This window comes from Acipenser ruthenus, chromosome 9, assembly GCF_902713425.1.
Source record: "Acipenser ruthenus chromosome 9, fAciRut3.2 maternal haplotype, whole genome shotgun sequence".
In the NCBI taxonomy this organism is placed as follows: domain Eukaryota; kingdom Metazoa; phylum Chordata; class Actinopteri; order Acipenseriformes; family Acipenseridae; genus Acipenser; species Acipenser ruthenus.
Window position 1 is genome coordinate 1,100,223 of NC_081197.1, and position 27,950 is coordinate 1,128,172.

A 27,950-nucleotide genomic window follows, 5' to 3' on the forward strand; every position below is an offset into this window, starting at 1 on the left:
CTTGTGCTCGACTTCCATGCATGCCCTCTTGTTCTCTCTGCGCTGAATGTTATGTAGTTTGGGTTAACTTTATCTATCCAGCATGTCCCCCCTTTTCCTTTTGTCTAGGCTGAAGAGATTTCATTATTTTAACCTGTCTTCATAGCTCATTTCATCAAGTCCTCGGATCAGCCTAGTTTCCCTTCTCTGTGTCTTCTGGAGTACTCAAGTTTGAAATACAATTATACTACTTAGAATTAAAGAAGACAAGGGGCTCCCGAGTGGTGCATCCGGTTAAGGCACTCCGCGTGGAATGCAGGATGCGCCCTATAACCTGGACATCATTTAGTTCAAGTCCAGGCTATTCCACTGCCGACCGTGGACAGGAGCTCCCAGAGGGAGATGCATAATTGGCTGAGCACCACCCGGGGGGAGGAGGGCTTAGGTCGGCCAGGATGTCCTCGGCTCACCGCGCACCAGTGACCCCTGTAGTCTGGCTGAGTGCCTGCAGGCTTGCCTGTAAGCTGTCCAGAGCTGTGTTGTCCCCCAACGCTGTGGCTCTCAGGTGGCTGCATGGTGGGTCTGCAGTGTGAAAAGAGGCAGTCAGCTGACACCACACGCTCTGAGGACAGCGTGTTTGTCTTCGCCCTCCCGAGTCAGCGCAGGGGTGGTAGCAGTGAGCGAAGCCTAATAATAATTGGCTATTTCTAAAATTGGGAGAAAAAGATAAAAAAAGAATTGGCGACTACTAAATTAAAAAAAAAAAGAATTAAACAAGACAATAATGATTTCAGTGGCTATGGCAAGTATCCCAGAAAACTAATAACCCACTTTTTAAAACTATGTTAAATCACCGCCACCCAATCTAATGGCCTAGATTAAATCACCTCTTAGTTCAAATCACTCAGTAATATACAAAGTGTTAATAAAAAGCATCAGTTCTACAACGTTTGCAATAGATTATAAGGCTTTTAAAAACAATCCTGGATTTAAAGTCACCAAAATAAAATGCAAAATAAATAAGCACTTACATGTTCATATTAAAATAGAAATTAAACCTCACACAAAAGCCAAAATGTTCTTCAGAATTGGAAACATCCCCCTACTAGGCTTGGCTTTATATACTGTATGAGCAACACAGTCTTCTAAACTAAATCTGATGTATGGAAATCAAGTCACCTGCAGCTTACTTTCATACTGAGGGTCTTGTGCTGTATGTACTCCTGGGAAGGAGACACACTCATCCAGGGGAAGGAGACACACTCATCCCGGGGAAGGAGACACACTCATCCCAGGGAAGGAGACACACTCATCCAGGGGAAGGAGACACACTCATCCAGGAGAAGGAGACACACTCATCCCGGAGAAGGAGACACACTCATCCAGGAGAAGGAGACACACTCATCCATTGGAAGGAGACACACTCATCCAGGGGAAGGAGACACACTCATCCATGGGAAGGAGACACACTCATCCCAGGGACGTTTCCCTTTCCCAAGTTTTAGTGCTCCCTCTGGTGGATTATTTTAGCAAAGCACCTTTTGCACAACTCTCAGATCAGTTACAAATAACAATGAACTGCTGTATGCTCATCTTTCCAGTTGCCTATATGTTTTATGTGTCTACGTAGTCTTGCATGACGTGAATAGTGCCACTGAAGTGAAGTGGAAACAATGCTCAGCATTAGAAAATACTTAAACACAGACAATCAAAAGACAGACAGGTGAAGATTTGCTAGTAGAGTAAGATTTTTTTTTCTTTACTCTGCCCGTCTTAATGAGCGATTTCTTAATGGATTTATTTTTGATTACGTAGACAGCTTGTAAATAGTATATTGTTCTCGTAATAACGATCCATTAAGATTCCAGAACTAATATTTAAGAAATTAATTTCAATGTGTTACTACAAACCAGAAGACATAAGACAGTCAGCATGGAAACTCCATCACAACAGGAGCTGCAGCACCCAACATGGCAACATGCCTCACACTCTCAACCTGGGTTTTTATTTACAACGTGCCTGCAATGCAAAATAAACCAGTCTCTCTTCAGCAATCTTCCATGGCTGGGTCATCTCTATCCTTGCTTGCAGTCTGCTCATGTGTAGATGTACCTGCAATGCAAAATAAACCAGTCTCTCTTCAGTAATCTTCCACGGCTGGGTCATCTCTATCCTTGCTTGCAGTCTGCTCATGTGTAGATGTACCTGCAATGCAAAATAAACCAGTCTCTCTTCAGTAATCTTCCATGGCTGGGTCATCTCTATCCTTGCTTGCAGTCTGCTCATGTGTAGATGTGCCTGCAATGCAAAATAAACCAGTCTCTCTTCAGTAATCTTCCATGGCTGGGTCATCTCTATCCTTGCTTGCAGTCTGCTCATGTGTAGATGTACCTGCAATTCAAAATAAACCAGTCTCTCTTCAGCAATCTTCCATGGCTGGGTCATCTCTATCCTTGCTTGCAGTCTGCTCATGTGTAGATGTTTCTGTCTTCAGACCGCTTCGGTACAAGCTTGTGAATTGACCTCACTGCAGATAATTCTGTTCAAAGTTAAAATGCCCAGGTACATAAAGCACTGGGCAAAACAGACCTTTAACAAGTCCTGGAGTTGCAATCAGGCTTGGGCAATCTCCAAGGAGAACATTACAATAAGCAATCCAGAAACGAAAACAAACCATTATCTCCAGGAATGTATGGAATGACCATTGCAACAGAACAGCTCCTTTTAAAAGTGTCTCTGCCAATAAACAAGCAGGAACAGTGTGGTGACGTTGCATTCATTTAAAAATTAAAAAGAACAGCTAGACAAAATGTATTTTTAAAACACAAATAATCAGCACAGTCCTCTGGCATCATTTCATTTGCTGTACCACACTTTCCTATCTGTGCTTTACTGCCTCCATAAAGCTACAAGACGCCAGCGCATGGCAGTTACGCACACAGAAAGACTGATTGAGCAGGTCCACATACTGTTTATTTTTGCTCATTTTAATGTTATTTTCTTTTTCAATTGAACAGCACTGATTGATGTGGCTCTGGCGCCTGTTTACACTGATGACAGTGGTACATATTTCAAGACAAAATAAATCAGTAAACAAACCAAGACTCCTAGCTACACCATGAAAAAATAAAGTTTTCTTAAAAAAAAAATAATATCACTTTCCAGCAGTTTTGTAACATCAATGTAATATCAATGTATATAAAAAAAACGTGCCATTGTCCTCACTTCAGGACAGGCTGCTTTGTCATGTTGTGGAGCATTTGTAACTGGCATCTTATGGAGACACAAATGTAACGTATCAAATTACATAAATAAAGCTTGTATTCAGATTTTTTCAAAGAAAAATATATTTGGTACTTAATGGGTTGAGAATAAAGCAAGTAGGTGGCACTGTGTAATTTATCAGTTTTGTTAGACTGTTTTTACAATAGAGGAATACAAGATTCCACTGTATCAGCATCTATTGGTTAACCCTTCAAAAGGCCAAGCCACAGCCGTGGACAACAAAGCCTATGTTTAATTATTTATTTATCTCACTAAACGTTTCACAAAGACCAAGACAAGATTTCATATGAGGATCCAACTGTCATTTATTTGCACTCTTACCACTTTGAAAATAAAAACACAGAAAGACCCAACCCAGGATATCAGAATATAAAACAAAAGAAAAACAAACACAGTCCAAATCCCCCCCCCCCCCCCCCCCCCCCCACAAAAGGGAAAAGTGACACCACCAAGTCTTTGTTACTGCTCATCCACTTTCTCTGGGTACATTTTTGAATAGGTATCAACCATCAAGTCCAGATCGTGCCGAACCTCATAGTTGATGTTGAGCAGAGCCAGGCTCTTGGACCTGTGATTGGCGGGCGTGTCGGAGAGGTAAGCCCTCAAGCGCTTCCTCCCGCAGTCATACTTGCTGCTCTCCACCTTGATGACCGGCAGAGTGCAGAGAACTCGCAGGAAGGAGTAGACATTGGGGAAGAACTTCACCTCTGATAGCTGAAGAGTCTGGTAGATGGTGGAGGGCAGGTCCACATCCTTGCCCCTGTGCTTCCACTTGATTCTCCAGCAGTGGAGCTCCGCAGGGAGTGTGTCCGGGTTCGGGAGGTCGTTCCTGTACAAGTCCGCGTTGCTTTCCTCCGACGTGTTGAACTTCATCTGCCCCATGACCGACGGGACCAGGGACAAGCACTTGAGAGCTTTCAGGTGGGTTTCCGAGAAGATCTCTTTCAGCTCCTGAATGACGCGGCTGACGAGAGGGATGCTTAGGGATTCCTTATAGTAGCTTTCTGGAAGCAGCTCGAAGCCGGGCTCTGGGCGATGCTGCCGAAGGTACAGCCGGGGCAGTTTTACTGGGATTTCTAGTTTGGCTGCTAAATTGGTAGCTTCCTCGAACCAGAACTCGTGGTACACCTCAATGTTTTCCATGACCTCGTTCAGCGAGTGCAAGACTGCCGTCAAGCTGCTGGCAGCGAAGAACACATCTAGGGTGTTCCCTTGCAGGTTCTTGCCAAACGCTCTGGTGAAGGAAAGCGCGTTTTTCAAGACCACTAGGGTCGCGATGAACTCAAACTCTTCCAAGTTCACAGAAATTGAGTAGGCCTCGAAGGCAACGTGGCGGCTGAAATTTGCGTTGCTGTTCACGCTGTCAACACACAGCAGCAGCGGCTCCAACAGGTCCACAGCCACTTCAAAAGCGTCATGTCTCTCTATCCACTGGGTACGGCAAATCTCTTTGAGCTCGTTGGCCCTCTCCTCGTTGGCCTGGTGGATGGTGGCGATAGCGTTCTCCAGCTCAGACAGCAGCTGCGGTGACTTGCTGAAAAAGGAGTCGATGATCTTCAGAGTGCCCAGCACCATCTGAACTCCTGCCAGGGGCAAGGCCTTCGCCAGCCAAATGTTCAGAGCGCACGTCGAGCAAGGAGTGCACACCGCCAAAGGGTACTTCTCCATCAGCTTGGAAGCCACTGCTTTTAACTTCAAGGCGTAGTCGCCGGAGTTCACATGAGACTGGCCCCGGCAGTATTCCAGGTTCAGTCCCCATTTCTCCGTGATCTCTGTGTGGAGGCTCACAAACACAGCGTCCTCGTCCTCCTCGCAGGGTAGGAACCCGGCAAACTCCTCCCGGAGGTTGTTGGACTCATCCACGAAGCGCAGGAAGATGGGGAGGTGGTCCTCCCCTCTGATATCCACCGCCTCGTCGGTGACCAGGGAGAAGAAACGGCTCTCTCTCACCTCCCTGAGCAGCTCCTCCCGCAGGCAGCTCTCACACACCTCCAGCATCTGCCTCTGCTGGGTAACGGGGCAGTACTCCACGTTCACCGCCGTCATCTCAAACCTCCTGCGCAGGACCTCGTCTCCCGCAGTGATGCGGGACTCCAGCAGGGACTGGAAGTTGCTGGGGGTAAAAGCTCCGCTCTCCTCCACCCCCTCCTCACCGTGGCCGTCCAGGGGGATATTCTGCTTTCCCATCAGTACCAAGATGTCAAACAGCGACTTCAGGTAATCTTTGATTTCTTTCTCCTGCGGGGTGATTGGAGGAAGATCTTCCTCGATCTCTTCGAACTGAGCCTCGTTCTGTGTGTTGTCATTCTTTAGCTGTTCTTGCTCACCACAGTTTTCAACTAGAAGAGAGTAATAAAAAAATAAAAAGTACATTTTAAAAAAAGTATAGCGATTAGAAACTTAAAAGCGTACATAGGAGGGGGGGACAGGACGGCACAGGTCCTGTATAAAAAATATTGAAAATAAAAGCGATGCAACTTACTTCTCTCCGTCATTTTCCTTAATTCTTCTTCACTCTGTAAAATAAAAACAAACAAAATAAAATGTAGCCCTTATTATTCTTTTACTATAATAGTACAATACTCTTAAAGACATAACTTGTTGTAATCCTAGCTTGTTGCATCCTAGTCCATATTGTATTCTAGTAGTATTATTGCACTTACTGTAAACTATACTGTATTTAAATATGAATCTTGCACTGTAACCCTGTACTGCACTGTAACACCTGTAAGTCACCTTGGATAAAGGCGTCTGCCAAATAAATAAATAAGAATTATTATTATTGTTATTATTATAACTGTATTTGCAGGACCAGAATAACAGATACAAAGCTACTTTGAGTTTCACCTAGAAAAGCATGTGGAGGTGTAAGCAGCAGCTGCTCTCAACCCTTTCTATGCTGTGGAAGCGCTGTGACTTACCAGCACCTTGATTCTCTTCCGGTGCCGACTGTGTGGGTTGTTCAGGTGGCTGGTCAAGTCGAACACAGTTGGCACGGCATTGTCTTTTAGAACAGTCCTGTAAGGGCTCTGGAAAACAAACAATCACTATTTGCAGCCAACGTAATCAGAAGAAAAATCTTCATGAAAACGTCAAGCATTTAGGCTACATGCTCTTCTATTCTAAACTAATGTTTATTGTTAATATTGTGTAGTAATTGAAGTATATACTGTATGTCATGTGGTTGTACGTTGCGTTTTTTTCATACTTCACCTATTTAACCTCTTACATTTTGGGCTCATGAACAGAAAATGGTAATTCTGCAATGCAGTTTTGTATTTCCTGAGATCGTGCAGGGACGCAGGCATTTCGTGCAGGGACGCAGGCATTTCGTGCAGGGACGCTGGCACTTCGTGCAGGGACGCTGGCACTTCGTGCAGGGACGCTGGCACTTCGTGCAGGGACGCTGGCATTTCGTGCAGGGACGCAGGCACTTCGTGCAGGGACGCAGGCACTTCGTGCAGGGACGCAGGCACTTCGTGCAGGGACGCAGGCACTTCGTGCAGGGACGCAGGCATTTCGTGCAGGGACGCAGGCATTTCGTGCAGGGACGCAGGCATTTCGTGCAGGGACGCAGGCACTTCGTGCAGGGACGCAGGCATTTCGTGCAGGGACGCAGGCATTTCGTGCAGGGACGCAGGCATTTCGTGCAGGGACGCAGGCATTTCGTGCAGGGACGCAGGCATTTCATGCAGTATTACACTTTTTCTTCCTTGTTTTAGAATTGTAATGGGTGTTTTTTCCTTACTGAACAAAAATAAATAAATAAATCAGCTAATGTAACCAAATTCAACATTAGAAGGGTTTAACTCTGTCATGCCCATTTCTGAATTGCATGTGACAATGCACAGACACCCCTCATTATTATAACTTTTTAAATCTGGCTTCACAATTCTTCACATGCAGAACACTGTGTGCTGCCGGACAGGGTTTTGTACAAGAAACAGAATCGATTTGCATAAATAAAGACGCTTTTCTCATTTCAAACATGCCTGGGCATTACAGGGTTAAACTCTGCTTGCCAACACTTTGCATGGCCTATCTGGAACACTCACAGTTTTGCATATCATCGAAGGCTCAAAGTGTTTTGCACACAGCCTGTAGTGCTTATTCAGCTGGTCGGGCGTTTTATCTTCCAAATCTTCTCTTCGACAATTCTCCACCCAGAGACTGCATCTGTACACAAAAGACAAAAAGAGACAACATGTCAGTGCCCTGAGATTCAAAGATATGCTTCATATATCGAATTGTTCATTACACTGCATTTCTTACCAACTTTATCACAGATGTCTCTCTGCCCCCAAAGCGCCTTATGAACAACACCAGCTATAGCGGCTACACTCCTATCTGTCAGTGTTCACCCGCTGGAGAGTGTGAAGATGGACAAACTCAGTACAGACTGTACAGTAGTGTTTTGGGGACTTTGGTTTTGCATTGCCATTAGAAACCTTACCTCTACCTGGAGATCAATCACAGGTTTTTATCATATATTATTATTATTATTATTATTTATTTCTTAGCAGACGCCCTTATCCAGGGCGACTTACAATTGTTACAAGATATCACATTATTTTTAAATACAATTACCCATTTATACAGTTGGGTTTTTACTGGAGCAATTTAGGTAAAGTACCTCGCTCAAGGGTAACAGCAGCAGTGTCCCCTACCAGGGATTGAACCCACAACCCTCTGGTCAAGAGTCCAGAGCCCTAACCACTACTCCACACACTATATATATATATATATATATATATATATATATATATATATATATATATATATAGATAGATAGATAGATAGATAGATAGTATTATGCATTGTTCCTCACTATCTTGTAAAGCGCTTTGTGATGGTGGTCCACTATGAAAGGCGCTATATAAAATAAATACTGATTGATATATTCTACAGGGACCACACATTGTGGTGACATTTTGCAGCACGGACACAGTTTATAGCGTACCGGCGTGTGTTCACATGCTAATCTTCCCACCAAGGTTTATAGTTCGTGTTCTTCGGCACTGTTAACACTTGAATGGACATGAGCAAACAGCACGCATGTCCTCTAAGAGCACGTCCAGAGATACGAAAAGCCGCACCACACAAAGGAGCGACAGAGATTACCATTGCATTGTGTGTTTGTGTGTGTGCATGCGCGCGGTTGACCACGCCTCCCTGTAGAAAAGGCCTAACATCACAATGCATCCTTTTTTTGGACTGTAGAGAATCCAACCTGCGAATTACCTGCAGGCAGTAAAATCATCCCAGCGAACACAACACCTCGAATCAAAATGCGCAACACACAGACAGATTGCACATTCAACATACCGGAATCCATGCATTGAAACTGAGGGTACCATCACAGCAAGCTATGCTACATTATTTAGGCTGGCTGGTGGTGTGATCCTCGTGATCTCTGCGTAGAGAAATACTTGTTTTAAATGTAACGTTAATTTATCCAACATGTACACTTCAGAACAAATGGGCATTTTAATTAAGATTTTTATTTTTGACATGATCGACTACTTAACTAATGGTAAAAAGTGATAACAACATACTCCAGCGACACCGAGGATGTTCGTCTTTTTATTTTTAACCATTTCAACCCACTGCTGATTACACACTTACTAACATTAAAATGTGAAGTTATTTAAATAAATAAATAAATAAATAAACTCACCTTCTTGGGTCTCGAGGAAACCTGAAGAAAGCCAGGTCGGACTGTGTGCTTTTCCTGGTGCAATTCGGGGCCGCGCAGAAATTCGGCATTCTTTCATTTAATGTGCAGTATGAACAACGAACTATTTAAAACAAACAGTATATATGTTTGTAATGTTTCAAATGTATTGTCTTTCTGTATTATTTAAAACTGTTAACTATGTTCTAAAAGGTGAGCTACACTGCTGTGTGTGGCCTGGAGGATTTAGAGCGAACTGTGCAAGACACACAGACTGTCCCCCTGCATCCCACAATGCACTAGTGTTACCACTTATGCCTGGTGCAGAACCACAGGTATATAAAATAACACAGAATCATTAAAGTTGTACCTGTTTAATTCCAAAATCACAAATATCCTACCTGCCCAAAACTTAAAGCTGAAATACCCATGCACGCACACAAACACATCCCACACAAACACTCAACACTAATAATAATAATAACAGTATTATTATTATTATTATTATTATTATTATTATTACTACACAAAATGTAATAATAATAATAATGAATTGATAGTTCATAAAGACAGCACTACGAATTACCTGTGAACTACAATACCCACAAATCGAAGCGGCAATGTACATACCCATGTCAAAATTAGAAAAATAGGCCCTGCAAATATAACCCTGTTTATTGTCCTGAAAACAAAAGAAGAAAAACATTATGTCATAGTAAACTAGAGCTTTTAATAACTAAATTAAATTTGTGACATACCTAATTTATCAAACTACATGTTAGAAATGTACGAATTTAAATATGTAATACATGTCAAAGGCTAATCTCTTTACAGGAGATAAACGGGCAGGCCCGGACGGGGTCCTAGTGTTCGTGTGTCGATTAATCATGGCGGATTGGAGAGGGTGTGAAGAATCTCAGCTGGAATTGCTGTAAAAATAAATAAATAATAATAAACACAAATATAAAAATCAAGAGAGAAAGGGTGTTTTGGTGAACGAAAGCGATTGCGGGAGGCTATGTGCCAGGATTATGACCAGAACCCTGCTTTCGTCGGCAGTGTTTAATGGTAAGCGGTTCTGCTCGGATGACGTTCTTGTGTATGTTTGGTTGTTTATGTTTCGGGCATTGCTGTAGGTTATGTATTTATTTCCAGTTATGTATTGGCACTGCGATATGCAGCGAGTTCGGGAATCGCGATAGCGTTGCAGTCAGTCTTGAATCTGTAGCAAACAAAACTCGTTTCGGATTTGCTGATTTTAATCTTGGTGCCTCCGTTATATTCACATCATATATGTATGTTGATGCAGCTATAACGGTGCCAGGGATACTTACACACACACACACGGTCGTTGTTGCTAATTATTTAACCCAAACACACATTCTTTGGCGGTTATTATGGGCACTCTGATAACGTGTAGCGCAAGGATAGAATTAAGACTTATTGCAAAGCAGTTTCACCCATTCCAGGCGTTACGACCTCGAATTAACCACACTGTACATAGGTGAAGTAACAAGCACAAGGGTGGTCTTATTAAACTCCTAGTAAAGTCAGGAATGGACCAAACTGCTGTGCAATAGGAGTCTTATTTCCATCCTTATACGATATTAATTAGGAAGCAGACAGATGTTGTTAAAGCCTTTTAAGTTTGTCTTTGGTTTTCTCCCGTGATCGGTTATAGCGCGCAGTCTGAGAGAGTGTGCTTCGAAAATGTACGATTCTTAACGGAAGCGGTCCTAGAATTCTGTAGCTGACAAATCTATGCTTAAAGGTAAAAAACAAACAAAAAAAAACACCTTACTGGAAAAAAGTCTTGATCGCACGAAAACTGTACAATGTAATTCACTTTACATAATATTTATGACTAATGTAATAGATCAAAAAAATTATTTAAAACTAACGAGTGAACAAATAAATGCATTTTGTATGATCCATTCACAAAACAAAACAAACCAAAAAAAAATTGTGACAATTGAATGTTTAATCGCGTATCAACCCAGGTAACGTTGCTGTAGTGCAGATGTGTTTACCTGTTGCATGCGATCCTGAGAGAGCGCTAGTTAGGATAATCCTGAACCCAATTGAGTATCAGAATCGAGGGATGCGGAGGAACCTTGCCTTGTGTCAGTCCATCTGTGGACACGTCACGCTTCCATTTCTTACACACAGTGGATGTAGGTCTGGTCTGCTTGTTCGGATAGGTTTTACTTTGTATGTATAGCTGTGGTGGAGGATGTGTGTTGCTAACATTGTTTTGTGTGTTCAGTTCATGATACATAAAGAGAAGCCCCAGCCCATTGCAAGAATGCCTGTGGTGTGGCCGACTCTCCTTGATCTCAACAGGGATGAGTGCAAGAGGATTCTGCGCAAACTGGGTAAACCTGATGGATGTATTCTTGTTCTATAATGCATAGCTTGCAAACAGCTTTATGTGATATTAAAGAAATTGGGCAGTATAGGCTACGTGTAGCAAAGGATGTGTAAGACAAAACCTAGGGGCAAATCTGGTGTCTAAGTAAACCTTGTAGGACAGTTTTGTCATGTTGCATTGTTATAAATCCTGACAGTGTCTGTGGTTTCAAGGGAATTATAGTTACCTAAGATAAATCTGAAAAGCTGGTGAAGACTGAAAAATATTTTTCAAAACTAATCGCCTGGATTTTGACTACCAGGTGAAAAAAAAACCCATCAACTGCACCAGTAGCCCAGGATTTGAAATGTACATGTGGCACAGGTGTCAAAAAACTATTGTAGCAGAACCATTGATAAGCATGTATTATTCCTTGGGTTACACTGATTATAGTTGAAAGTATGTGGCTTTATTCCCAGATACTGTGCTAACAATCCAATACTATAAAATTTGCTAGATGTACTGTATTTATAAAAAGTAAACATTTCAGACGAGTCTTTTAATATCAATGTTGATCATTTTATTAAATTCAGTTTTAAAAATGTAGGTTTGGGAAGAACCAACACACATTGTGTCATCTACATTGAACCAATCAAGAAACATAAATAGCAAGTTACTCGACCCTCTTTGTGTTTGATGTATTCACATCCACTCCTATTCTGCAGCTGTCCCTTGATCTGATCTATTCTGGGGGTCTACTGCCTTGTCCTGTTGGTCTGGCGGTGGACCCTCGAACCAGCAGGTCATGTTAATCCTTTACTTAATCATCAGTACATTCATTCCATTTCAAATCTCCATGGAGGGGCTGGTCCTGAACTACAGCAGCTTCTTTTTATATTACTTCAGTTTTTTATAAAAAGATCAAACAAGAGACACTACTAGGAGCAGGCATGTGAGTGCAGCTGCTGCTGAGTGTATTTATTAAAGGGTGACTGCACGCTGTGTTTCAGAGCTGGAGGCGTATGCTGGTGTTATCAGTGCTCTGCGTGCCCAAGGAGATCTGACCAAGGAAAAGAAGGATCTCCTGGGAGAACTCAACAAGGTCCTTAGGTATCTGAGATTATACTGTATCTATTAACACAAGACCTGTGCAGGGATTGAAATGACCCCCATTGCATTGCGCTTTCATCCATTCCTGGTTTTACTATGAGCTTGCTACCTATACACTGGGGCTGGTCAGAGGGGTGAAACTGCTATGCAATAAGAATCTTGTTTCCATCCCTGCTACATCCTGATTTAGATGAATACATTATTACTGTTGATTATCCTTGTTTTAATTATTTAATAATTGACAGTTTAATGTATTGCTTATAGCTACAAATGCCACATATAGATCATGGTATTGAAGCAAATATCAGAAGCAGAGTTGAAACAATATCACATGATTTCTCAAGACCAGGAAGAAATAAATAAATAAATAAATAAAGGCAAAGCCACATTCCTTCAAAATCATTGCAAACAATATTTGTGGACATTTGTATGGATTACTGCTTTAAAATTCTAAAGAAAATAAACGTCTCTTGCAGCACGTCTGCATGCTTGGGTGGTCATTTACTAAAGCATTGCTTGAAGAACATTAACCAGTTTCTTTGTTTTTAGCATTTCAACTGAGCGCCACCGTGCTGAGGTCCGCAGAGCTGTGAATGATGAACGATTAACTACTATTGCTTATCAGTAAGTGATATTATTCTTCAGGGGGTTGTAAGAAAAGTTGGTTGGTAGCTGCCTAGTTTAACAGGGTTTACTTTGTCAGCACCTTGCTGGCATTAATGGAGACCTTACCTGTTCACATTATTTTGAACCTGAACAGAAATGCAAATATTTGCTCTTCAGCATCACCCTGAATGGAAAATTACACTGAATATCCTCCAGGTGTCAACACTTTAAATTAACGTGGAGAGCTCTCATTTTTAAATGATGAGAAAAATCTAAAGAATATTAAGCAGTTTTATTTTTAAATGCGGTCGTCATAAGAGCGAACTGTTGTAGTGGGGGGAGATTAGAAAAATCGATACTGTCCAGTAAATCTGTGTTTGTAACAATATAAACAAAGTGGTCACCTGCACACTTTGAATAAGCAGCCAGAAATTGTAATAATGAACTAAATCATTTAATCACATGGTTTAAAGATGGGTCCATAAAAAAAACAAAATTATTCACATTTACTTTTGGTATATATGTACATAATATATGTTTTTTCCTCCAGCATGTCAGGACCTAACAGCTCTTCAGAATGGTCTATAGAGGGCCGCAGACTGGTCCCCCTAATGCCAAGGCTGGTTCCACAGACCGCATTCACAGTGACAGCTAATGCCGTGGCCAGCGCAACAGCCCAGCACAACACCTCCCTGCTGCTACCCGCAGAAACAGGCAATAAAGAAGGTGAGTGGCTCTGCCCAAGAAGATCTCTCTCACTGTACGGGACTTGCAGTAAAGTACAGTTAAGAACAATCGCATGATCATTTCAGAGGATGCATGGAAGATTGCAGTGGGTTTTTAATGCAGCCGACTGGCTGTTTAAAAGGGCTTCATTATTGTAGCTTGTAAAGATATCTGCAGGCCAGAGTAGTAACTGGAAGGACAGGCCACACAGTCAGCTTACTAAACCCAAAGCACAGGTTTAATAGCAGGCAGACAGGCCGAGTAAGAGCACTGGCAGGTATACAGTCCCCTATAACTCAACAGTGGAGTACAGATAGACCCTGTGGAACAGCTGCTAATATAAGAGTGCAGGTACAGGCTCGTTCACAGCAACTGGAGAGAGAGGGTGCGGGAGACCAGCAAACAGAGCTTGTTCCATAGCCTGGGCTCTCTGTATGTAGACTAATATGGTTTAGCCTGGTCTCTCTGTATCACTAATACGGTTTAGCCTGGTCACTCTGTCTTGTGTTTGATCTAACAGTTTTCTTTTCCTCCTCTCCCCAGTTGTTGTTTGTTATTCGTACACAAGCACAACCTCCACCCCGGTGACAGCCACAGTTCCCAGTGGCAGCGCTGCCCCAGTGAAGTCCCCCAGACCCGCGAGCCCAGCCTCCAATGTGGTGGTGTTGCCCAGCGGGAGCACTGTCTACGTCAAGAGTAAGTCTTTTCACAATAGAATATAATGTGTCACGTTTAAAATCCTAGTATGTGTGTTCATTGACGTTGTGTGCACCTGGATCATAATTTACCATGCTCATTATTGAATTGGATTTTAGTGTATTTATTTTTCATGTACTAACTCAGAGGGTGGAAAAATTGATAGGCCCAGAAACTACACTGGAGAATCATGCAAAACACACATACATTTAAATCTTTTCTGATTTAGGGTGTTTCCTATTTTCACCACCAGGAGTCATTGCAGTACAGGTTGTAGCTGTTAATAAGAGCAGTGATTGCACCTTACATATATTGTTTTAATTTAATACATGCTGCAGATGCTTGTGTTTTTCCACAGAACGTAGCAGCAGGTTCACTGTGTATACAACCTGTTATTTAAACAAGCTTTATTGCAAACAAGCCAATTTAATGTAATTTCTGTCTTTAAGAGAACATCTGTTTTCCTTTGATTTTCACTTGAACCTGCTTGTAACTGCTCTGTGAATCGTTCATTGTGACCGTTCTGAAAGCTTGGTTTAACTATAGTTTAACTAATGAAGGAATCACCATAGTTGTCAGTCACTATAGACAGATGTACTGTACTGCATGGACCTATATCACGATATTGCTCTTTCCTTGTACATTTGAAATAAGCATTCCAAAAAAAAAAGCCTCTTCCTTTTGTAGGTGTGAGCTGCTCGGATGAAGATGAAAAGCCACGCAAACGGAGACGCACAAATTCGTCAAGCTCGTCCCCCGTGGTGCTGAAGGAGATCCCGAAAGCAGCCACGCCCATTCCCAAAACCATCACGGTGCCAGTGAGTGGCAGCCCCAAGATGAGCAACATCATGCAGAGCATCGCCAACTCCCTCCCGCCCCACATGTCCCCGGTGAAGATCACCTTCACTAAGCCCTCCACCCAGAGCACCAGCAGCAGCACACAGAAGGTACACAAACAGAACCATGCAGGGAGCTCCCTGTGCTCCCCTGTGAGCGAGGCTCCACACAAACAGAACCATGCAGGGAGCTCCCTGTGCTCCCCTGTGAGCGAGGCTCCGCACAAACAGAACCATGCAGGGAGATCCCTGTGTTCCCCTGTGAGCGAGGCTCCACACAAACAGAACCATGCAGGGAGCTCCCTGTGCTCCCCTGTGAGCGAGGCTCCACACAAACAGAACCATGCAGGGAGATCCCTGTGTTCCCCTGTGAGCGAGGCTCCACACAAACAGAACCATGCAGGGAGATCCCTGTTCTCCCCTGTGAGAGCTGCTGTTTTCTTACCCAGTACACTTTGTGTACGGGTGAAATGTCCTGCTCTTTATATCAGATTGTGTCTATTGATGATTAATTAAATGTAAAAGTGAAATCTAGTTTGCAAACGATGGAGGCTGTATTTAGTAGAATTCAGTCAATGCAATTTATTTTCCTCAAACCAGTAAGTCATTTTTGGATGTAAAATTGCATTGGAATGTGGTTATGGTGGTTATGATTATGGAAAAAGACACTATGTTTTTATGACTTTGCACTGCATAATTTGATTTTGGTTCCAGGTTATAATAGTGACCACTTCTCCAAGTTCGACGTTTATGCCCAACATTCTGTCGAAGTCACACAACTATGCGGCCGTCACGAAGCTGGTCTCCACTTCAATGCTTACAGCGGCTTCCCAGAAGCAGCCCATAGTCATTACAGCCTCCCAGTCCTCCCTAGCCACCAGCAGCAGTGGCAGCGCAACACTGTCTCCAGCTCCCACCTGTGTTGCCGTGACAACAGTAATTTCATCATCCCCTTCTGTTGTCATGTCAACAATAGCCCAAGGTGAGCCCTTTGAAAGAGGACCGAGCATTATGTTGTGCAGGTTATGTGTTTGTCCACAGGGTCTGTGTTCACCTGTACTGCACCTGTACCTAAAGAGTCTTGTAGGACTAGCTTTCCCATTTATTGTAAAAGGTACGGCAATACACTGTTGCAGACACTTGCCAGGGACTGACACTATTTTGGATATAACATTTTTTTTTTAGATCTGAAATATGATTTCATATGTGCATATTGAATATGAAAACAGGGAATAGGACTCCCATTCCATAGCACTTTGAGCCGTTATTGTAGATTACCTGTAAAAAAAGATGCATGCAAAGTCTAATTAAGCTCAGGTGTGTCTAAGAAAAATGTTTAGAATGTAATAAACACAACAGTATTGTATCATCTGCAAATCAGACAGTATGGGTCTTAATGAGATGCGGCATGTTTTTTTCAGTGGAGATCAATAGACATTGTGATGCAGTGTTAAGCAGCACCCTCTCCTCTTTCTAGGTGCTTCCTCTGCAGCAGTTAAAGTTGCATCTGCAAGGCTTCCTTCCCCTAAGAGTCTGATGGGCTCTCCCACGCAGATCCTTGCCCAGTTTCCTAAACACCAGCACCAGCACTCCCCCAAGCAGCTGGCACAGCCCTCCATGGGTGCTGTGCAGCAGCAATGCCAGACTGCCCCGGGCATCAAGCCCACCATTCAGATTAAACAGGAGTCGGGTGAGAAGATGCAGGACTGGAGGGATGTGCACATGTACAGAGGTTTGAACATTTGTACTCATTTTCTTTTTTTTTTTTAAACAGAAGTATTGAGAAATATAATGTTGGGGAAAAATGAAAGGTTAGAATTCTCATTGTGGAGCAAGAGATTTATTTTATTTAGTTATTGTCCAGATTGCAGGTGATGTTGGCAGGGATTTCAGTGTTCCTCTTTCTAGCTGATTTCAGACTTCATGTTTGAATGTGAAGTTTCCCTCTAATCTGTCGCTCCTAATCTTTCACTTGTCCCAACTACACACGTGTGCATTTAGAAACAAACATGTGCATGTGTATTAAAAGTGCTTTTCAAGAGATGCTAGCTGAGTTCTGTCGCTTGTGTGGTTGTTTTCAGGTGTCAAGATCATCACACAGCAGATGCAGCCCAGTAAAATTCTCCCCAAGCCCTCCACTTCCACCTTGCCCAGCAGCAGCAGCAGCAGCTCTCCCATCATGGTTGTCAGCAGCAATGGCACGATCATGACCACCAAGCTCGTCTCCACTCCTACAGGTAGGGATTCACTTTCAATGGCTTGTATGAATGAATTCAACAACGTCGCTCTTCAGATCTTTCACCGTTTAGATCAATTTGATAGAGCCCAGTGTTTAAAAACCTGGGTGTTTTATTTCAGGAATCTTTATTCACAAGACTGTTCATTTTGGGACAACAGTAGCTATGGAATAACCCAGTGATTTACTGTTTAAACGCAGGAACACAGGCCACCTACTCCCGCCCGACAGTGACCCCGACTATCGGGGCTCGCGTGGCTGCGGCCCCTGGAGGGGCCACGTACGTGAAGACAACCAGCGGGAGCATCATCACCGTGGTGCCCAAATCACTGGCCACCCTGGGGGGCAAAATCATCAGCAGCAACATCGTGTCTGGTAAGAACCCGATTCCTTCAAGTAACTGTGAATTGAATAAAAGGGCATGGGAATTTGAATTGGGAATTGATTTTAAAAAGCAATTGGAATTGGAAAAACAGGAATTGACCAGAATTGACCCTAACCCTGGTACTGGAACATACCTCCTTTTGGGTGGGGGGGGGGGGGGGTCATTTTATTTTTAAATACAATTGCATATTATTATTATTATTATCAATTCTGCTTTGCCACAGGCACGACAACAAAAATAACCACCATTCCCATGACATCCAAGCCCAATGTTATAGTGGTGCAAAAGACCACCGGAAAAGGAACTACCATTCAAGGGCTCCCTGGCAAAAATGTTGTGACAACGTTGTTAAATGCAGGGGTAAGTAAAGCACGGGGCTCTTCAGTAAGCGTGGAGCCCGACACTGTGAGGCACTTTGGAGTGGACAGCACGCACGTGCTTTACAGCACTCTCCAGAAGTGTCATTGAGGTAAGGCAGGGGACAAGCGTTCATCTGTTCTAGTCACGCTTGCAGGGCTGTGGTATAGGGGCCGGTATGTATGTGACATTCCTTAGCACACGTCATGCAATCCAGGTCACCAGACCACCTTCACAGTATATACAGCTGGTTGGCTGAGCTGTTGAAAGAAAAAGGCTAGCAGCACAGTGTAAAGGAATTATTGACATGAATGTAAGAAGCTTAATGCAGGCTGAACTGAAAGTGATGCTTTGTGTAATGGTGTTAGATCTGTAACCTGTTGTAAATATCGATGCTTAAAGGTGCCCCATACGGCTTACAAGTCATTTCACACAGGCTGTCCATGTTGAAAATATTCATAGCCCTCTGCTGCAGTTCAGAATGGCCAGAAAGCTTCAAGGAGGAACGGAGCTTTTGTGCCTGTAGCCAAGACTACAACCTTAGATAACGTAAACAAACCGGCCAGACAACAACGTGTGGTTTGTGATGATGCACAGCCGGGTGAACTGCAGAAGAATGCCAGTAAAGCGTTCATCCAGGAATGCCAGTTTAAAGGACAAGTGACCGTGGCTGTGGGATGCTGCAGCTTTAAGCTATGCCACTAAACCCCCATTGTGTATCCGCAGATCAGGTATAACACAGAGAAGACTCGCCTGCAGACTTCTTTACCAGCTTGCCTCAGTTTTGACTTATTGAGGGACAGCCATCTGCAGGAGAGCAAGGAAAGTGCGGTCACCAGGCTTATTGTACCCAGGCTTAGTGGAAGAGGACAGTGTTACTGAATTGTGTGGTCCTATCTATATCTATATAGCTTTTACCACAGAGCCTCGGCTTGGAGCTCCAGACGTGAGACACAGTGCACTTGTTTTAAATCCTAGTCAATCTGGCCCATATCCGTAGATTGAAACCATATTTTTTTAATAGCTGAATAGAGTTCCATCAAATGAGTCCCTTACATTTGGTAGCACTCTATAGCAACAGATCACTCAAACATATAGATAAGTATATATGAGATCAAATGCTGGTGTACTTGTTTAATTGTTCATGTTTTAAACATTGTGTTCATATTGTAAATTAGCTGTGCAGAATCCTGCTCCCAGAACTGGAGTGTTGGTACTGATGAGGGTGAAGCGGGGTGGGTGGCAGTGCACTGGGTGTGTGTAGTGCTGGTACTGGTGAGGGTGAAGCGGGGGGGTGGCAGTGCACTGGGTGTGTGTAGTGCTGGTACTGGTGAGGGTGAAGCGGGGGGGGGGGGGTGGCAGTGCACTGGGTGTGTGTAGTGTTGGTACTGGTGAGGGTGAAGCGGGCAGGGGGGCGGATGGGTTGGCAGCGCCCTGGGTGTGTGTAGTGTTGGTACTGGTGAGGGTGAAGCGGTGAGGGGGTTGGCAGTGCACTGGGTGTGTGTAGTGCTGGTACTGGTGAGGGTGAAGCGGGGAGGTGTTGGCAGTGCACTGGGTGTGTGTAGTGCTGGTACTGGTGAGGGTGAAGCGGGGAGGTGTTGGCAGTGCACTGGGTGTGTGTGTAGTGCTGGTACTGGTGAGGGTGAAGCGGGGAGGTGTTGGCAGTGCACTGGGTGTGTGTAGTGTTTGGAGTTTAATTCTTGCTTTTCATTTACAGGGTGAAAAGACGCTTCAGGCAGTCCCATCGAAACCAGCCATCATTACAGCCACCAGACCCATCACCAAAATGATCGTGACGCAGCCCAAGGGAATGGGATCGGGAGTGCAGCCAGCCACTAAGATCATACCCACCAAAATAGTGTATGGACAGCAAGGGAAAACACAGGTAAGGGATCAGTCCATCTGTATATCTGAAGTACAGAAACAAAAGAGCATCAGAGCGCTCACCCCAGTCTTTAATGAACTCCCAGGACCAACACTAGCTATTCTAATATAAGGTCTGGTAAGCACTCTCGAGTTGTTGGTTTCTGGTTTTGTAACACTTTGAAAATGTGGACCTAAAGTCACAAACAAAATCTGAATTCCTGGCTCTCAATCCTCCAGGCTTGCAGGCGTCCGGCTGATGTTCAGTGTGATTAGTAGTGTGTCCCTGCCCCCCCAGGTGCTGATCAAGCCCAAGCCCATGGCGTTCCAGGCGACGGTGGTGAGTGAGCAGACCCGGCAGCTGGTGAGCGAGACCCTGCAGCAGGTCTCCCGGGCCAGCGAGACAGGGGGAGCGGCCAACCAGGAGGGGGCGCTCAAGGAGGAGCTGCAGACCTTTCCAGAGAGCAGCTCATCCTCAACAGAGTCCTCCCACAGCTCGCAAGGTGAAGTCTTCCGCTCGCTGACCGTGCCCATTGGAGGTGCTCTGTGTTATATGGGACAGCCTCGCCCTGTTAACTATCTGCACCTCACATCAGTGTTATCTGAATGCGTTCCTCTGTGCTTGAAGACGTTTCACACCTGAAAGAAATGGAGAGACAACCAATATTAACAACTACCCCCAATACAACCAAGTATCTTATTAAGGTTGATTTACAGATTACATCTAAGTACAGCGGGGACCATATTGTTTGTTGTGTGTGTGTGTATATATTTTGAAGTTCACAAACTTGTCTTGTGTTTCCAGACTCTCAACCTGTAGTTCATGTAATCACCTCTAGAGGTCAGGAGTGGGCGGAACACGAGGTTTCTGTGGAATCCAGTCCCACTATAATCTACCAGGACGTGCCTGGGGAGTCCCAGTCTGCAACCTCCACTATAAAGGCCCTGCTGGAGCTCCAGCAGACAACAGGTGGGTCTCGCCATTGAGGGCAGGGGGATATATCCCTTTACATTGGAGCATAGCTGCATCACTGCAATGCACTGCTCTACCTGAAGACATTGCCAAGCATGTATCCACTACCAGCACATCCAGGACATTTGGGCAATCAATACCCTTTTTATTTATTTATTTTTAATTCAGTAGTTGCCAATTGATTTTACCCCATTTTTCTCCCAATTTGAAATGCCCAATTGTTTTTTTAGGCTCAGCTCACCGCTACCACCCCCGCGCTGACTCTGGAGTGGCGAAGACGAACACACGCTATCCTCCGAAGCGTGTGCCGTCAGCCGACTGCTTCTTTTCACTCTGCAGGCCCGTCATGCAGCCAACCCAGAGCTACAGCGTCGGAGGACAACGCAGCTCTGGGCAGCTTACAGGCAAACCCGCAGGCGCCCGGCCAGTCTACAGGGGTCGCTGGTGCACTGTGAGCCAAAGACACACTGGCTGACCTAAGCCCTTCCCATCTGGGCAGTGCTCGGCCAATTGTGGAATAGCATCCTGCACCATGCAGAGCGCCTTTACCAGATGCGCCACTCGGGAACCCCCCAATACCCTTTTTAAAGCTGTGCAGTTTGAGGATTTGACATTATATTTAAGAATAAAGGTGTTTATGGATCAGGCACTTTTATTACACAATGAAGCGTGCTGAATGACTGAAAGGTTGTGCAATTCCTGTGCTGCACAGTCACTTCAGGTTCTTCTCTCTGCACAGTTAAGGAGAAGGGGGAGTGTAAACCAAGGCAGCACACCATTGATCTGAGCCAGATGGCAGTGCCTATCCAGATGGCCCAAGAGAAGAGGCAGTCCCCAGAAAGCCCAGTCATCACTGCTGTGGAATCTGATCTCATCACAGAGTATATCACCACGGGTATGCAGCCAAACCAAAATCAAAAATCTCATTTGCAGTGCGCTGCTATAGGCAATCTAAGCCCTGGTACTGGCGGATTGGCAGACAGTATAACAGAGAGTCCCCCAGATTAAACCACAATCGTGGAGAAAGGGTGGGGTTCACAGAACATTAACATTTGTTCGGTGGTGTTGCCACATTATGTGGCCTGTGGGGGGTGCTGTGTGTCCCTAATATGCAGTGATAAATGATGGGCAGCCCATACAAGCCACAGTGGAAGTTATTCCAATACACAGCACATTCACTGGTGACTCTACCTCCCAAAGGATGTCTGCCAACAGTGGTCCATCTGACGAACGGCAATGGATTTCACTTTGTAAAGAGTAGTATCTGTGCCTCATGAGAATGAAGAACAGTTGAAAGAAATAAGCCACCATGATAGCAGGGGTGCATCATTCATACCTTTCAGCCTATGACTCCCATCATGGATGTATGAAGTACATGCCAGCAGTAGTTAAGGAAAGATATTTGAAATGGGTCGTGTGTAGACTGTCACTAATATACCTTTTCTCCACCATTGCTGTTTAAGTAATTTTAACCCTTTAAGGTACAAGGGACGTGTCCCACAAATAAAATGATGCTAACTTTCTTATTTGTGCAATGAGGTGCCCGAAACGGTTTAGAATTTACTGACAGGCTGCATCTGTTCGTCCACACTGTCAATTTCCTCCTCGTGATACTTGTATTGTATTTTAAGAAGAAACTCATTGAACACTAGTTCAATTCCTTGTGTACCTTAAGCGGTTAACCAATTTAATATGTGTTTTTTTTTTTTTTTTTCCTCCCTGTTCTTTAAGGCAAATCTGTGAAGCCTGCCATGTCCTCAGCCAGCATCAGCAGTGGTGAGATAGCTTTGACGTCCCTACTGTCTGCCAGTCAGCCTCAGTCTACGTCATTACAGAGAGCCCCACAGCAGGCAGCGCCACAGACCCCAGTGATGGTGAAGTCAATCCCAGCATCCTCTGCACTCGCAGTCACCCGCTTCGTGAAACAGGTAGCGTGGGGTCAGGAGACGCGTGCGTGGGCTCAGCTGCTTGTCTTTAATTTCACTGTGGGTTTCCTCTGCAGAATTCCACACGCTGAACATTTAGAATTGCTGGAAAATCCCAGGGTTTGAAATGGAAAGAACACACACAGCTTGCTTTTGTCATTCACTTTTTAAGTGGTTTGTTTTTTTGATGCAGAACATTTTATTTGCCAGTGGTTTTGTGTTTAAGTTCAGTCCTTGAGATTTTCAGCTTGCCAGTTTTAATAAGTCTGCAGTCGACGCTATTTCTAGTGTCTCATAAAACATTTCAGTTGACAAATTCATATTTTCACTGTTATGGAAACATGGGCAAAATCTTTCAGCACCCGTCGCATTGACCTGTGACTTCAAGATGCCATATTGCGGCCATGTGACCTTTTGGTTTCTGGATAATGAAAACGCTTTGAGATATTGGCCTCATACTTGGTACTCAACTGTGATTCGATTGTTCAAGTTCACAGGGGTCATACAAGAAACACCCATTTGAAGCAGCAATTCTATTTATATATTGTGAACTAAACAATATGGGGGAGTGAAAAGGGTACTGTTGCCAATTTCAAAAATTGATTATGTAAAAAAAACTTAAGTGAACCTTTATTAATCCCACTGTGTTTCTTCATATTGCCTGTCCTAGGCCGTGACTAGCCAGGTGGTGCACAGCAAGCAAGCTGAGGATCTAGGAAGGGAGGAGGGGGAGGTCGAGGGAGATACCTTGGACCCTCAGACAGGCCTGTTCTACAGGTCAGCACAGCAGCTGAAACAAGCGTCCCAGCAGCAAGACACGCCGAAACTCCTGCCTCCCGCCAAGCCAGCTACTGTGCTGAACCAAGGAGCTGCTCAGCAGCCTGCCCTGTACCAGCAGCAGCAGCAGCAGCTCAAGCCTGTCCTGCAGCACCACCTGGTGGTGAAAGAGAGGCAGGTGTCCGGAGCCGGGGCCCAGGCCCAGGCCCAGCAGACTGTGGTGCAGGTGATCGCAGTGAAGCCGCCCCACACCCCACAGCTTCCCAAGCTGCAACAGGCACCGAGCAGCCAGAACCGGCCCATTCACACCGTGCTCTCCCAGCCACCCCCACTGCAGGCACACCACCCTGTGTCTTCAGATAAACCCACAATGAGTCAGGTAAACAAAATAATATGCATATACATACAGTAATGTGCAAACCTCAAGATTTGTCGTTGTATACCCTTTATATATACCCACATGCATCAAAGTTGGCCATGACAGGCTATATATACCACAAATTATTGCTTAAATTATGCATTTGCAGGCGTGATGTTGTAAGTAGGGGTGTATGTCTCTAACGAACTTGTTGAAATGAATTCATATTTCCAGGTGCAGCAGCCAATCATCACTCAAGGAGCCACTGTAACAAAGATAACATTTGGGAGCCACCAGCCTGCCACCATATCCAAACCAGCCAGCGGGGAAGCAGCTGCTAAACTGTCCCCCGTCTCCAGCACCAGCCCTGCTCCGTCCTCGGAGAAGTCATCCGTATCGGACATCCTAAAGATCTCCATGCTGGAGGCCCAGATCGACCCCAGCGTGGAGCCCATGGTGGTGGACTCTTCCAGCGACTGTACCTTCAGCAAAGGGGCTGCTGCTTCTCAAATAGTGGCATCAGGTCAGCTGATCAGCAGCACAGCCAGTCCCATGGTTCAGTCAAGTCAGTCTAAGCAGCTGCAACAGAGTCTAGGAGGAGCTGGGACCTCCCTCCACGGTCAATTCACCCGCATCCAGAACCTGCCTGCACAGAATAACAAGGAAGTCGACATAATACAGGTGAATGAGCAGCTCCTTCAGCCTGTGGTAGGGGAGCAACAATGCACTACTGTCACGATACCACAGGCAGCACCATACATGGGATGGGGCTGATGGGCTGCTTGTATGATGAATAATCGTATATGATCATTTATTGACGTTTTTTGAAACGTGCATGTGAAATAGAGATGTCGTCCATCGTGTGTATACAGTTGGAACTGTGCAATGTAAGGGTGTTTAATATTCCGTATTTATTCATAGTCTATTCCATGTGCACATGTAGTCTTAAACACAATCATATTTTAGTCAGTTTTTTTCAACTCTGTGCTGCTGGTTATGGTTTATCTGAGTAGTTCCCACCATTCCCAGTATAGCAGGGATGTAAATAAGACCCCATTGCGTAGCAGTTTGATCCATTCCTGGAATGGGTGAAGCTGCTCTGCAATGCGACACATTTCGGTCCCTGTATAGTTAGACTGTAAACATGTTTAATCTCAATGCTTTAAGCTGAAATCTAACTCGCGCTGGGATCATTTCCTGCTACGTTAATAGTAAACGAAACACAAGTGCCTGGTTTAACCCCGCCCCCTTTTCTTCCCTTAGGTGATCCCGCAGTATTCCATCACCCCCGACTCGAGTCAGTCCAATGTGGTTGTGGAACCCAGTGGATTCCTGGAGATCACCAGCTTCACCAGCCAGAGCCTGGAGGAGGAGACTGTGATGGAGCAGGAAGTGGACGGCAGCAACGACCAAGGAATGGAGGCCAGTCCGTCACAGAGCTCCATTGACCAGTCGCAGTAGAAGAGGCATGGCTAACACTGCTGCACAACACAGCGCAACAAGCAGTAAAATGAAGAGACTGTGTTTCAAATCCTTCCTCCAGTGAGCGGAGGTCAAGATGACTGGTTTGCAGAGCCATGTGATGCAGCCACGTTCTTAGAGACTGGTTTACAGAGCCACGTGATGCAGCCACGTTCTTAGACTGCATGGAACCGTGGTTCTGTGTCAGCGGCTTCTTTTATAAAGAAGAAAAAACAAACTGATAAAAGATAAAAGAAAAAAGGGAATCTGAATTAGAGACCAAACAGAACTCTTACCACCTGATATTCTGAAAAACAGAACAAACAGACAACGTGCTAGTTTTTATTGCAACGAACTGTCATCATGGTAAAAAAAGAAGTGGTGAATGGCATTTTCCCTAGGTGTTTTTTAATATTTGTAAATAGTACGATTTTAAGTCTTGGTAAAAACAGAAAAAAAAAGATAAACTTTTTAACAATGCAAGTCTAGGATGTTTCTATGAAGCTTTACGTTCAAGCACAACGTTTTGTGTTTCGTTGCTTACTTTTGCAAAAAGGTGCTGTATTTCAAATGCATCTCTGTGATACTCGGTAATTCATTGCTGAAACCTCCTTCCCCCTGTGTCTGCTTTATATGTGTATATATATATATATAATGATTATTATGATGATGATGTAACTTTTTAGGGGGATCCCAGAATGAAGGTCAGAGGAGTTTTTCAGCCTGTACTGTGCAACACTGTCATCAGTTCAGTCGCTCTCTCCTTGTGCGCACCTACAGTCGTGTGCAAATGTATTAGAACACCAAGATGTGTCATTTACATCCTTTATATACCTGCCTGCAGGAAACCCTCTGGGGTGAGAGTTTCAGTTTCCACTCAGTAATCCGTGATATAGAAACAACAGGCACTCGTGTGTGAAAGTGTTAGATCGCGTTGTGCATTTAATTAGGCATCTTCAACCACTGCATTTTATCATTTGCAGCTGTGTGTTCCTTTTCTCTTACTATTTTAAAATAATTGCATATGTGCCCTGTTAAAGTCATCAGTTCAATTAGACCATCACTAATTTGCGTATTTTGACACTTTTCCCTTCCAGTGGTTTGATTTCATGTGCACAACAAATCAAAGCTACAGAAGCCGTGGGGAGTTGTGATAGATTGGCACGCTGCTGTATACTGTGGGATGAAGTTCCTCATTAAATCCTGTGGATGCAGGGTGTGAATTTTCTTGAGTGCTATCAAAGCTGTGTATCATTGCAATACTGATAAAACTCATGTTTAAAATTACATTTTAAACTTTTGGACTCCTTGCTTTGTTAGCTGACATACAGGTTTTTTTAATTTATTCAGTGACGCATACAAAATGTATCATAATAACCTCTACTGTATATGCATACAGTATTTTGGTGCAAAATTCTTCTTTTTTTAACATTGTAGTCGGACATTAAGTGGAAAAGTTGGTCATTGCTGTCTCACGGTCTGTTCTCATGTGTTAAATATTATTGTTTAAGTAATAATTGAGCTCAATAATACAGAGAAATGCTAGATTAGACTGGTCTACGTTTTTGGATTTATTTTGCACTTTCAGAAAACTGAATTATTTGATACTGTATTGGATTTTGATCTCCCAGGAGAAAGGAGAGGGTTGGGAGTCAAATCTTCATACATACCAGCATCAGCGAAATCCTATTAAGTATTAAACATTTTAATTTTAAAGCATTGGTACTTTGTTATCGATAGCAGTGTGGTGCAGTGATAGTGCTGGTAAACACGCACACACACACACACACACATATATATATATATATATATATATATATATATGTGTATATTTTTATTTTTGTTTATAAGATTGACCTATGTTATGTTTTATTTTGTTTAGTAGAATTCAAATAAATTCTTATTATTTCAGAGAATTTCAAATGGCATGTTTTGTTGATGTTGTCATGTCCAAATATAAATTTGAGATTGCAGAATAATTTTGAGGATGTTTTCAGAAAGAAGATACTAACAGACTTGCAAGTTGTGATGCATATATAAGATTATACAAGAGTACAAGGCTTGTTAAATGAGTCTCCTACAAGCAGCATTTTATTTCTTTGGAATATTTAGATTCCCTTAAAATGCATTAGTGTTAGTGTTTTAGAGGACTTCCAATTGTAAATCTTATCAGATCTGAAAGCACTAGCCAATGGTTTCACAGATCCCCGGTCTTGAAGATGTGAAGCCAGCTGTACATGATGTCTCAACACCAGATACTAACCTTAATAATGGATTAATCATGGATTGCTCCAGCAGTGTGCACGCACTGTCCCATCATTCCTGAAAGTTATCCAGTTAGGAAGTGCATAAC

At 43.8% G+C, this 27,950-nt stretch overlaps 2 protein-coding genes across 2 annotated transcripts; one reads left to right on the forward strand and one right to left on the reverse strand.

Annotated features, from left to right (window-relative positions):
• Nucleotides 1–3,678: 3,678 nt before the first annotated feature.
• On the reverse strand, nucleotides 3,679–9,263 carry LOC117405430 (52 kDa repressor of the inhibitor of the protein kinase-like). Its single transcript, XM_034008488.3, has 5 exons — nucleotides 8,942–9,263; nucleotides 7,320–7,440; nucleotides 6,186–6,293; nucleotides 5,747–5,780; nucleotides 3,679–5,603 (listed from the first exon to the last, which is right to left on the reverse strand). Exons 1-5 carry the CDS (start codon nucleotides 9,028–9,030, stop codon nucleotides 3,724–3,726), a joined length of 2,232 nt encoding a protein of 743 aa, XP_033864379.3. The 5' UTR covers nucleotides 9,031–9,263; the 3' UTR covers nucleotides 3,679–3,723.
• Nucleotides 9,264–9,741: 478 nt separating this feature from the next.
• Nucleotides 9,742–27,513, forward strand: LOC117405854 (BRCA2-interacting transcriptional repressor EMSY-like). The gene is made up of 20 exons (XM_059030634.1): nucleotides 9,742–10,006; nucleotides 11,205–11,313; nucleotides 12,299–12,398; nucleotides 12,948–13,022; nucleotides 13,555–13,730; nucleotides 14,274–14,426; nucleotides 15,114–15,373; nucleotides 15,977–16,244; nucleotides 16,740–16,994; nucleotides 17,344–17,499; nucleotides 17,700–17,873; nucleotides 18,107–18,243; nucleotides 19,958–20,125; nucleotides 20,402–20,606; nucleotides 20,909–21,073; nucleotides 21,816–21,971; nucleotides 22,808–23,004; nucleotides 23,672–24,157; nucleotides 24,371–24,817; nucleotides 25,400–27,513. The coding sequence occupies exons 1-20, from the start codon at nucleotides 10,004–10,006 to the stop codon at nucleotides 25,595–25,597; spliced, it is 3,888 nt and encodes a 1,295-aa protein (XP_058886617.1). The 5' UTR covers nucleotides 9,742–10,003; the 3' UTR covers nucleotides 25,598–27,513.
• Nucleotides 27,514–27,950: the final 437 nt, after the last annotated feature.